The sequence below is a fragment of the Lemur catta genome, chromosome 11 (assembly GCF_020740605.2).
Source record: "Lemur catta isolate mLemCat1 chromosome 11, mLemCat1.pri, whole genome shotgun sequence".
Classification (NCBI taxonomy): Eukaryota; Metazoa; Chordata; class Mammalia; order Primates; family Lemuridae; genus Lemur; species Lemur catta.
In genome coordinates this window covers 48,994,979-49,007,989 of record NC_059138.1, presented here as the reverse complement: position 1 = coordinate 49,007,989, position 13,011 = coordinate 48,994,979, and the positions used below count along the sequence as shown (strand labels likewise).

The 13,011-nt window shown below is 38.7% G+C and overlaps 1 protein-coding gene across 4 annotated transcripts in view; it reads right to left on the bottom strand.

The window, feature by feature from the left end:
• Positions 1-11,458, bottom strand: part of CROT (carnitine O-octanoyltransferase) — a 37,448-nt gene extending 25,990 nt beyond the window's left edge. For 3 of the 4 annotated variants that reach the window (XM_045564690.1, XM_045564692.1, XM_045564693.1), the window contains exons 1-6: positions 11,043-11,439; positions 10,713-10,802; positions 8,025-8,160; positions 3,995-4,119; positions 1,845-2,026; positions 1,545-1,669 (exon numbers count right to left, since the gene is read on the bottom strand). In XM_045564690.1, the coding sequence (XP_045420646.1) occupies positions 1,545-1,669; positions 1,845-2,026; positions 3,995-4,119; positions 8,025-8,139 (547 nt within the window). In that variant the 5' untranslated portion in view covers positions 8,140-8,160; positions 10,713-10,802; positions 11,043-11,439. Of the gene's footprint in view, positions 1-1,544; positions 1,670-1,844; positions 2,027-3,994; positions 4,120-8,024; positions 8,161-10,712; positions 10,803-11,042 lie in introns of all 4 variants that reach the window. The other variant, XM_045564691.1, reaches the window with a different exon arrangement.
• Positions 11,459-13,011: the final 1,553 nt, after the last annotated feature.

The following is a 13,011-nucleotide window of genomic DNA, read 5'->3' as shown; positions in this document are numbered from 1 at the left end:
AGGTTTATAAGGAAGAAGTGAGTTCTACATGAAAGTAAACTCATATCCCTCACACTATGAGCATGATTGGCTATAAATTTATTTTTATTTATTTTTTTCTTTTAGAGACAGTGTCTTGCTCTATCACCCAGGCTGGAGTACAGTAGTAGCAATGATCACAGCTCCCTGTAACCTTGAACACCTGGGTTCAAGTGATCCTCCTGCCTAAGCCTTCCGAGTAGCTAGGACTACAGACATGTGCTGCCATATCTGGCTAATATTTTATATTTTTTAAATTTTTTAAATTTTAATTATTTATTTTTTGAGACAGAGTTTTTCTTTGCCACCTAGGCTAGAATACAGTAGCATCAGCCTAGCTCACAGCAACCTCAAACTCCTGGGCTCAAGCTATCCTCCTGCCTCATCCTTCCCAGTAGGTGAGACTACAGGCATGTGCCACCATGCCCGGCTAATTTTTTCTATTTTTAGTAGTGACAGGGTCTCACTCTTGCTCAGGCTGGTCATGACCTCAAGTGACCCTCCTGCCCCAGCCTCCCAGAGTGCTAGCATTACAGCCATGAGCCACCGTGTCTGGCCAATTTTCTAATTTCATTTTTTGTAGAGATGGGGTCTCGCTATATCGCCCAGGCTGGTTTTGAACTCCTGGCCTCAAACAATCCTACCACCTGGGTCTCTCAAAGTGCTCGAATTACAGGTATGAGCCATTGTGTATGGCCAGAATTTTTACATTACAGAAAATTTTATATAAGAAAAATAATCATTCATAATTATACTCTGCAGTAATTATAAACTGTAATTAAATTCATAAAAAGTAAAATTCCTGAAGTAACTGGAACCCAGCAGTTACCGCAGAATTTTCCATTTCAAAATATGCTAGGACACCAAGCAGAAATTGCCATTAAACTGCCAGTAAAAACAAAAATTTGATGAGTTAATTTGAAGTGATGTACCCCCAAGAAGAGTGACTCCAGGCTTTCACCCCCTATAAGGAAAAAAAAGTATACTCACAAAGGGAAATGGGGCATCATGAGCACATGTAAGTGAGCAAAAAGATAATTTGGATAATAAAGAATGAGAGTAGAAACACCGAGATCACATGCTCTAGGATTTCCTTAATGCTGATTCATAATTCTTTTCTTCCAACTACATTTTAATTTCTCAAATGATACAATATAAGCATCAGGTTTGTGTTGAACCATGTAAAACATAGTTTAGAAAATCTATTCCCAGCCAGGAGCAGTGACTTATGCCTGATGACGGCACTGTACTCCAACCTGGCAACACAGACTCTCTGTCTCAAAAAAACAAATAAAAAATAAAATAAAAAAAGAGAAAATCCATTCCCATAAGTTATATACAAACTAATTAGAATGACTCGAAGATAAGATTCACAGAAAGACTTTGATTTGTCAAAGCCCAAACAGAAATATTCTTCAAAATTGTGTGTTACACACTGTCATAGTAGAAAACTACCCAAATTTGGGTAGCAAGAATACCGAAATTCCAATGCCTTTACTAAAAAATATACCCACATTTTTACTTACCAGTCCTAAAATAACTCCTAATTGAGTCTCTAGTAATTCCTGGAACCTTGCAAGTAGAAAACAGCATTCGGAATTGATTCATATCTAGAGGAGTATTTCCAACTTTATGAACAGGCACTTTTTCTCTGTTTAAAAAAAAAAAAAGGTACTTTGATCAAGAAGTCATTGTAAAACTTAAAAACCAAACAGTCACAACTGTGGTATTCATCCTCAAATAAGTAAATTAAGCTTCTCAACATTTTGCCACCTGAGACTTCAGGTAAACCTGTTATTATAGTAAATTCACGTAAGTGTCCGTACTTTCTTAATAGCTGCCAGTAGTTCAAGTTATGCCAAAGAATTATACTTCCTCTTTCTAATTGAGTGCCTTCCTTTGGAGGCCAGTAGTGTTCAAAATGAGCTGCAGGACCCGCAAAGTTGACGTTCAGTTGTGATGGTACACGAACATCCAGATAGGCAACATTCAGCCACCACTCTTCCAGCTAAAAGAAATTGAGATCATCAGCTTAAAGTTCTTCATAACACCTGAATGTGTAACTGCTGGCAATAGAAGAAGCAAGCTACATTTGTTCTTTAATTATTCTTCAACACTTAAACATAAGGCCAGGTGCACTGGCTCACACCTATAATCCTAGCACTCTGGGAGGCTGAGGCCGGAGGATTGCTTGAGCTCAGGAGTTCAAGACCAGCCTGAGCAAGTGCAGGATCTCATCTCTACTAAAAACAGAAAAATTAGCCAGGAATTGTGGTGCACTCTTATAGTCCCAGCTACTTGGGAGGCTGAGGCAAGAGGATCACTTGAGCCCAGGAGTTTGAGGTTGCAGTAAGCTATGATGATGCCACTGCACTCTAGCGTAGGTGACAGAGCAAGACTCTGTCTCTAAATAAATAAATAATTAATTAAAAAACATGTTCTCTTGTTTTAAATCATCATAGATATTGAAAAATGCTATTGTGATTTGTTTTTGGGGGGGTGGGGAACTGTAGGATCTTAGATATTATTGATACTTGGTTTAACTCCACTATCCAAGCATGAAACAGGAAAGCACTGAAAGGCACCTTCAGACAGATCATCATATTAAAGTCATAAATAGGACTTGTAAGCATGGTCTACACATCACCTACATCAGAACCAAAAATACCCAACAAAGTACTTAGGTGTTTTCTCAGAGTACTTGAGGTATGATAGTTAGCCTATAAATCCTTACCTAATAATAGCAGTTATTAATGCATTTACAATTTCCTTTTCCAAACAAAAACTGAAATACTAAATCAGAAAAACTTTTCGGTAGGCTTAAAACCAATTTAGATTTTTCACAGACACTGTTTTCCATGTGCCCCTCTTCTACAATATGCAACTGAATTTTATGTGTAAGTAAGCACATCTTAGCAAATTATCTAGAGTTCCTTTTGAAGAAATTGATATTGTAAATTATAATTAGTAATTCAGAAAAAGACATAAGCAAAGAGGATACAAGCAGAACAATTTCTGTACCTTTACCTCACTTTAAAATCACTCAAGGCTCAAAACTAAGAACAAAGGAATCTGGAGGTATAAAATTTTATCATTTCATAATAGACAGCAATGGCCCATGAAAAAAAATCAGCTTCCTTTTTATTTCTAAAACTAAAAGATAGTTACAATTATTATTTACAGACTAAGCCAATGCTTTTTAATTGTGAAAATTCATCCTCTGGTTCATGATAGCAAAGTACAGAAGTGGTTGAGCTAAAGAATTCAAAGATTCCTTGTGGAAAATTATTTAGACCCTCAATAATTGTTATAACATCTTCTCCATCAATTTATCTAACACAAAATATTCATAACCATTCTCCACTCCAATTTTTTAAATGGTCCCTTTTCTCTCTTTTCTATGGTTTAAATATTTCTATGCCACATACGTGATGTGTATTTTAGTGAGTTTTTCTCAGGCTATAGTCATCTGGACAAAATCTTTCTCTTAAGCATGTTCTACAAATCACCTCAATCAGAACCACATGGAGTGGTTGTTAAAATAAGGATTTTTCTTTTTTTTATGATGTTTTATTTTTTGCACTTAAATCATTACATGCTCACAGACCTACAATGCTGAGGATTACAATGCTATTAGTTTTTCCATTTCAGCTTGTTACTTTCTATGACAGTTCAGGAACCTCGCCAGCATTTTAAAATAAGGATTTCTAAGCCCCATTCCATACATACTGAATCAGAATCAATGATCCCAGGAAATCTGCATTTTAACAAGTTCCCATACGATAAGACAGGGACCCACCCACAACACTCAGAACTCCCCAGAGTTAAGTGATTCATTCATTCTTCTGAATGATGATAAAGACAATAATGACTGCAAAAAATTTTACAGTAATAATTTAAAAATGAAAGCTAAGTACATTTTTACTTCTCATTCTTTAATCATCAATTTGTCAATCATAAGTATAATAACAAATACCCAATTTCTCTTTCCTTTTGCCCTTTCAAGCAATTTCTGGTGCAATTTTTCTCCAATTCCATTTTGAAATTTTTGAACTATTTCATCAGTTTTCTTGTATTCTTCTTCATTTGCAAATGGCCTTACTATAAAGAAAAAAATACATGTTAAAGTATTTAGACATCAAGTACTACTAAGTCACTTCTACCACTATTATTACTTACACAAACCTTAAGAATCAGATAGGTAGAACACAGTAGTACTATATTAAATATCACAGCAGTACAATAAATTACGAGAGTTCACAACAAGAATATGGTTGAAAAGCAACAATGAAAAACACTGTAAAAAATAAAACAATGGATATTATGTAATCTGATAATTTCCTAAAAAATTATTTTAAAATCATTCTAGATGACAGTTAAAATTATGGAGGCAGGACTATTATCTAACTATTAGTCTAGTGAAGTAAATCCTGTTTAGCCACAATTAAGAGAAATTAAAGCAACTTTCAATTAATGTTCAAATCAGACCCTTGAACATTATGTATGTAAATGCAATACATATGCAAATATAAATACTACTCAGAATAGGTCAGGGTGCCTCATGGACAATAATGGTTTCCTTCCAAAAAAAAGAGGATACAAAGTCCCTGTCTATGAAAAAGAAATTTTCTGAAAATTAAACTATAAAATAAATCAGGAGACATTAATATCTTCCTTTGATTTGTGCCTCTTCAAAATCTTGGCAATCTGTAAAAGTCAATTTAAATAGCCATATTCAGAGACAGTACAAGTGAATACTCAAAAAGAGTGAATAATCAGTGATTAAAAAAAAAGAAATTAGAATTCCCAGATGAAAGCTGAAAGTACATGAGAGAAAACAGGGGAAAAAGAAAAAAAAAAATCGGGCCGGGCGCAGTGGCTCACGCCTGTAATCCTAGCACTCTGGGAGGCCGAGGCGGGCGGATCGTTTGAGCTCAGGAGTTCGAGACCAGCCTGAGCAAGAGCGAGACCCCCGTCTCTACTAAAAATAGAAAGAAATTATCTGGCCAACTAAAAATATATATACATAAAAAAAAAAAATTAGCCGGGCATGGTGGCGCATGCCTGTAGTCCCAGCTACTCGGGAGGCTGAGGCAGGAGGATTGCTCGAGCCCAGGAGTCTGAGGTTGCTGTGAGCTAGGCTGATGCCACGGCACTCACTCTAGCCCGGGCAACAAAGTGAGACTCTGTCTGAAAAAAAAAAAAAAAAAATCAAAGGGTTTCCAGTTAAACAAAATGAATCAAACATATAGATTTATCTCCATTCCTTCTAAATCCACTAAAATGACAGTAGAGTGATTAAAAAAAAAAAAGGCAAAAATCCACAAGGACAAAGAAAATGAAAGAAAAGAGGACAGCCGACAAGTTAAGCTAGGATTTTACAAATTAGAAAACGGAGGAAAATGGTGAGTGCCTCTGTAGAATAGAGAAAGTTAATATATAAAACCTGGGCAGTGGAATGTGGTGGGAGATAGGAGGAGGGTTAGGTGCAGATTAAGTAGCAAGCCAATTCCTGCATTAGAACCCAAGAGAGGTTCAAGAATTCAAGACACATGGTACCTCTAAAGACAGAGGAATTGCTTGAAAGTCTTCAAAAGCAGCAATTAGGCAACCACCTCATCCACACTGCCCCTTGCAGATTTCCTCTACTCTATAAAGCCAGGCAATTTCTTCCCACTGCCAGCAAAAAGCAAGTGGTTTACTCATAGGAGAAGTTGAACCAGACAAGACAGAACACATGGACTCCAAACCATACTGAAAAAAGGGGAATTACAATAAAAGTATACACCCTAAATGAGGAGTCCTCCAGCCCCCTACCCCCGCTCAGCTCCCAAAACACTGACTTATGCCCCTCTAGTCAAGACATAAGAGGATTCCTATTTGGGGAACCTGCTCAGTTCAAGAGAAAGGGGCACTGGTATTTGGATATGCCCTAATGCAATCACTAGGTCTCTGCCCTATTACCCAACAATAAGGCCCACTAGTTCCCAGGTCCTACTCATGCATGCAGACTTCCTAGTCAGTCTTTAGAGTCTCCCTAACACATTAACTGCCAAGTGAGTTGTATTTAACTCACGCCAATTTTGAGTCTGGGGCCTTGTGAAGTATATGTTAACTCACACAACTCTACCCTGGGAGCCCCATGAACTATTTTTCAAGTTGCATATAACTCACAGAAAACAATAAAAAAAATTTTTTTTTCATTAAATTAGAAAGGATCCTTTCTTTTTCAAAGTGTTTATTCTGTTTTTGTACTAAAACACTGTGGCCCCAAGGAAAAAAAATTTTTTTCTAGTGTGGCAGTCAATGTGTTAATAAGAATAACTAAGGATTGCCAGGGATTTAAGGATAGTCTTTCACATGGGAGTCAGAGAACAAACAAACAGATTGGTGATATCAAAGAGTAAACAGCCCAAAAGGAAAGTCACTAATAATGAAAGGGAAGAAAATGTTTTAATTAAAAGCTTAGACCAAAAGGACTCAGTCCCAAAAGGAGAGAGCAAAGAAGGGAGAACTATCAAAGAAACATTATTTTCAAAATTCCCTAGAACTGAAGAGTACAAACTTTAAAAAAATAAAAGAACCACTGAGTGCTCAGAGAAATAAATGAAAAAAAACTACACACCAACGGACATCACTGAGAAATTCAGAATGCTAGCAATAAAGAAAAAGGATTAAAGTAAAAAATAGGTCACATATAAAGCATCAAAAATCAGAGTGGCATCAGACTTCAAGAGCAAGAAACAATGCCTTCCAAACTCTTTAGAAAAATCATTTCCATCTCAGAATTCTATACTTAGCTAAACAATCAAATAAATATATTTTTAGGTCTTACATTTCTTTTTCTCTCAAACATCCTTTCTCAGGTAGCTATTGAAGATGTATCAAAATAAGGGAGTAAACCAAGAAAGAGGAAGACACAAATTTCAGGAAGCAGAGACTTCAACACGAGGGAGCGGTGGAGGGAACTGCCAAGTGAAAGCCCCGGGATAACAGCTGTGCAGCAAGCTCCAGAAAAGCTACCGCTGATTAGAGGAGCAGCACAGAGCTCCAGGATGTCTCCAAGAAGAAAAGAAACTGACAGAATCTCTTACATGTTTAAATGTATTCAGGGGTTTTCAGTGTATTGAAGTTTTTGGGAATGAACTATTCATGAAAACAAAGCAAATGAAAAATGAGGGGAAAAAATGCAGCAAAAGGTAATCAAAGTATAATGCGTGGTTCACCTGTGAATAACTGCATAATCATAAACCCTGGTCGGGTTAATTAAGTCAGGAAAAGAATTAAAATCAGGTGAAATCCTGAATTAAATCAGGTGCCTACTGATTTAATCCCAAATGGTGATTTTGTACAACTAGATTGAGAGAATGAGAGGGAAAATGTGGGTATGCTAGAATTTATTTATGTTGGGGGCAGAGAGGGTTACGGGGTATAAGAGAGCTACATATACATCTTTTTAGGAATTTATAACATCTACAACTAAAAGACCCAATAAATAGTAATATAAGAATATAAGTATGTTCCTATCTCCCTGTCTACCTCTTACCTCCTTCCACCCCAGAGGCAGCAAAACCAATTCCTCTCCGTCTCCTCCATCTACACAGTGTGAAGACGAGGATGAAGACTTTTATGATGATCGACTTGCACTTAATGAATAGCAAATATATTCTCTTCTTTATGATTTTCTTAATAACATTTTTTCTCTAGCTTATTTTATTGTAAGAATACAGTATATAACATACAAAATATGTGTTAATCAACTGTTTATGTTGTCAGTAAGGCTTCCAGTCAATAGTAGGCGATTAGTAGTCCAGTTTGGGGGGAGTTAAAAGTCACACACAGATTTTTGACTATGTGGAGGTCAGCACCTCTGACCTCTGCGTTAAGGATCAACTTTAATTATGAGCCTAGAGAAAGAAGCAATTAGACCCTCATCAACTTCTAACAGTGTAATAGCTTTCTAATAGCTAACAAAATTAACACATACTAAAAGACTATGAACATACCTGATTCAAGGTATTTTTTTAATGATTCTTCAAGTGAAGGGACAGGCAGTGATGGAAGAGAATCCTGGTACTGAAATGTTCGTTCTTCTGTTGATTCAGTCAATTGGTTTTCCATGATACAATCACAATAGGAAAACTAAATAAGAGAGAGACAGCCCTCGCAACTTCAATCTCATTAATGTTCTGATATAGGCTAGGTCCAATTCAATAAACCAATATTTAGGGACCACAGTATATCCAGGACTTAGTCCTAGTTCTTATGGAATTTATAAACTTGTCATATACGGAAAACAAACTTAAAGAGAGAGAGAACATAGACTCAAAGTGCTAGAAGTCAAAGAGTGGTAAGTGGGACCATTTATTGAACACCTACCATTTGCCAGGTGCTGCAGTATATGATACAGAAAATGTTACCACCCTAACCTTCATGTTATCTCTGAAAATGCCATTCTCTGCCATTTTACTTATGAATAGACCAAAACTCAGAGAGATTTAGTGATTTGCCTAAGGTCAAACCCAGGGCTCAAACCCACATCTGTTAAGACTACAATCTCTGCCCTATACAAACGCAACAGAGATAGAGGGCGAGGGAACCTGCAGGAAGTCTTGATGGGTAGGTGAGAGTGGATGTGTATAAAAGGATTATGGGTTAGAGAGAAAAATTGAAGAGCAAAGTACAAAGAGGTATAGAAGTGTTATGCAACTGTAGAGCTACAGAGTACATAAATCATATGAGAAGCTGCTGAAACCTAATTGCACAGAGGACACAAGGCCTAAACAGAATGATTTTAAGTATCCCGAAGCAATCCTGAACATTTTCCACACAATGCATTTTCATCAAAGAAATTAAATTAATTCAAAAAGTGAACAAAGTATACAAGTGCTAAATGAAAAATGAGATTTCTCAAAGAAGTCTTTATAAATTATATATTAAAATAGCAACAGAGAAATCAAGGAACATTAATACTGAATTAGAAATTCCTGTCCTTTCAAATATTACTTTTTGAAACAGAAAAGCTAAACAAAATATTCTACTCATAGAAGGTTACAAAATTATTACATCAAAACAAAATTTTAAAGAAAAAAATAAGAGGTTACAAAATTAAATATTATCAAAAATAAGAGCATGGCAGAAACCATTTTCAGCCAATACCTTTTCCCCTCTGCTTTCTTACTAGGATCCCAAATGTTAGCAGGGTATACAACCACCCAGCTGTATCTTTCTTATCCGTCCTTGGAGCTCCCTGTGGCCTTGTGATATATATGTCACTTCTAGGTCATGTTCCTAAAAAGGACTACATGTGTTCTCCCTGCACTTTCTTCACTGTCTGCTACATAGTGCCAACTGGAATAGCACCTGGATCCACTTATGGAAGCCATATATTGAGGTTGTTAGAATCTCCTTACTAGTCCTGGTCTCCTACCTCCTACCTGTTTTAAAAAAAACTTTTATTCATGCCATTGTATTTTGGGCTTTCTGTGTTAGGGAGAAGAGCTTAGTCTATACACTAATATAAACAGCCCAAAAATGAGGAATAACAATGATCTCATTGTTTTTCTGCTTTTATCTGATGACTGGCTGTTCTCAATTTTGACCATCAATAACCATGGCTTTGGACCTAATGGAAATGTAGATGTGGGTCAAAGTACAGATACTAGCCATGTGCTCCAAGGTGACTTAAGTGATTTTCCTCATCTTAGAGTGGCTAGTCATGTAATTAGATAAAAGTCAGGATTTTTTTTTTAATGCTTGCAAAAGCACAATATAAAAATAAAATAATACAGCCTGAAACAACCACATTTTGGTAGGCAGAATTTCTATGAATGCCCCCCTTCCCCAAATTCTACCCCTAATCCCTAGAAACTGTGAAGATGAGATCATTATTCCTATGGTTATGATTACGTAATACAGAACTGACCTTAAAATAGGGATATTGTCCAGGTGGATCTAATCTAACAACTTGAGTCCTTAGGACCAGAGAGCTTTAGCTTTCTCTGGTTGGTGGCAGAAGACAAGTCAGTTTTAAAGCATGAGAAAGATTCCTGGTGCTGTTGCTGGCTTTGAAGATGCTGGTGGCCTTAAAGAACTGAGAATGGCCCCAGCTGACATGCAGTCCTTCCTACCCATGTTTGGGAACTGAACTCTACCAATAACCTGAATAAACCTGGAAGTAGATTCTACCTCAGAGCCTCCAGAAAACAACCCAGACCTACAGAAATCTTAATTTCAGCACTGTGAAATTCTAAGCAGAGTACTCAGCTTCAGATCAACAGAGGCTGTGAGATAATAAATTTGTGTTGTTTAAATTGATAAGTTTGTAGTAATTTGTTATGGCAGCAATAGAAGACTAATACACACAGAAAAGATAAGCTATTCTCTGTGGAACTCCCTGCCACTTAATAGATTCTAGAAAACTGGGAACAGGAGTACTAATTCCATACCCACTAGAGTGCTTAATTCACCAACAGTTGGTACACCTTTAAAATATGAATTATCAGATTCTTTCTCGAAGAGTTGTCTTTAATTCTCAACTACAAAGATTAAGTTAAACAATATAATTCCAATAACATTAAGAAAATGATAATGGACTTAACTAGAGTGGAATTCCTGGGGCAATACAATGTGAACTCACAGAAAGTGGAAAAGAGAACCAGGAACAGTAAGTGAAGGAATAGACTGTCACCTACCAGTACACCAAGAAGATGAACTCAAGGCTGTCAGGAGCCTGTTGCAACAATTTTGTTTTGAGACCACAGGGAACTGAACTAGGCTGGTGACTGTGGGAAGGAAGAGACAAGCTTAAACATTTCAGAGAAGAAAATTAACAAAAGCTGGTGAAAGAAAGCGCAAGGCAGACAATCTAGGAGCTGGGAGGCCCCATACTTAAACTTTTGTGAATCACTGCAAACACACGCAAAAAAAAGTCCATCTGCTAGAGAGCAGGATTAAATTACAGGATTAACTACCTAGGTTTCAGACAACCGCACTTTCCCTTAGGTCCACGAGATAAAAAGTACCTTTCGGTGCCGGGAACCCGTCGCAGAGGGACAAGGGATCAAAGCAGAAGGGAAAGAGAGCTCGGAGACTCCTCCCACCGGCCCAAGGACAGCTTGGCAGACACAAGCAGCCACCAAGTGAGAGAAATCCAACCAAGCACCACGACGGATCAGCCTAGCGGCCCAACCTCAGGGACACCTCTCGGAGACCTGCAGACGAGACGCTTAAAGACACCACACCCCCGCCAAATCCGGACACCTCTGCGGTTCTACACGATTTCACTGTGTTCTACACCACTGAACTTTCCCTCGCCCCGAGCACGAGCGTTCAGGGAGGGAGGGAGGGAATGCTACTTTAGCGGCGCAGGCCGTCCTCACCGCCCGCACCTCACCGCCTCCGCCGCAGCCCGCAGCCGCGTCTGCCCGCCCGCTCCCGGCCGCCAAGGGGCGGGAATTGGACGCCGAGCCGCGAGGGGCCCGCCCCGCGCTCGTCGGGGAAGCGGATTGGACGGGGGGCCGCGAGGGGCCCGCCCCGCGCTTGAGGCCGGCGGCGGCGCTCGCCAGTACGGGCCCGGCCTGCGCTTCGGGGGGATCCGGCCCCGCCTCTCGAGGACGCCCTGGGCCGGGGGCTCGATTCCGGGCTGTGGGCCTGGGAGAGGCTGGGCGGTCCGAGCTCCGCGGGGCCGCCGCTTTCTGCCTGGTGCTGGGGGAGCTAGGCGCCCAGACCCGGGACGCGAAGGAGGCTCCGCCCACGAAGGTACCTAACCCTCTGGGATGGATGCAGGAACAGATGGCTCAGCCCTATTGTCACCCAACTTCTGCGTGACTGGGCGCCCTTTTCCCTTGCTGTTCTCGCTCCAGCTCTGGCTTGCCACCAGCTCCTCCCCCTGCCCGATGTTAAGCGTTTTGCAGCCCCCAAGCAAGAACTAATACAAATGCTTTATGAAGAAATCTTACTGTCCTGGCAAGAGAACAGTGCCCACACACAGATCCTTCCTTGGCCTCTTTCCCTTCATCCCCTGAGGCTGAAGTTTGCCCAACTCAGATATGCTGCAGCTCCTTGATCTTCTACAGGGCTTCCTGCTACCCAAAGCCCTGAAGTCCCCAGGGATGCTTCCGCTAAAAGCTTGGGGCTGATCGGATGTCTTTTACTGTCTCACCAAGTAATGTAATTTTTAACCAGACTGGAGCTAGGCAAGTTCTAGAGGAAGATCATAATATGGTTAACTTAGTTTCACAGATTAATTCATTTTACATTTACCTTCTGAAATAAAACATACTGTTTCATTTTTAATTTTAAATAAACTGTTTCCTTTTTGTGGAAGGAAAAGACCAAAAGTTTACACTGGCTCCGAACTAGATATAAAATATGAAGAACTAGATTTCAAATTATCATGTCATTACAGGCCCCAATCCCCTATCTGTCATTCCTAACTCCTTTAGTAGTAAAATCTGACCTTAATGGAATTCAGGTTATTTATAACTGAATGTTCCCTTAGTGTGAATAGTCATACATTTTCTACAGAAATATTAGTGTGTTTGATTACAAATGCAGCTTGCTGGAAGTGTTGCATAATATATGGCAGACATTCCTTTCTAAGAAGAGTTCTGAATTCTGAAATGTGTCTTGCCAAAAAGGTTTTAGATAAAGGATTGTGAACTTGTAGTAATTTCTGAAAGTGTGATAAAGAACTTTTTCTCTGAAAGTATATAAGTACTGTGTTCTGGATAATGTCAAAATTTGCTTAAAGATAGAGTTCTTAAATTGATTAATAAAAAGCTACTTAAAAAACCTTCATTATACAATTTTAGTGAATTTTGACATCTCTTAAACAGTGTGTGCATGTTTAATGCCTGCTGATGGCATAGAATTTAGTGTCAGTTAGCTTCACTCTCAGTCTTGATATTTATTTAAGTGGAGGCAAGTTATTTCTGTAAAGATTCCTGAATTTGATAGAGAAAAAGTTGTGGGACTGAAGAAAATGAGTGA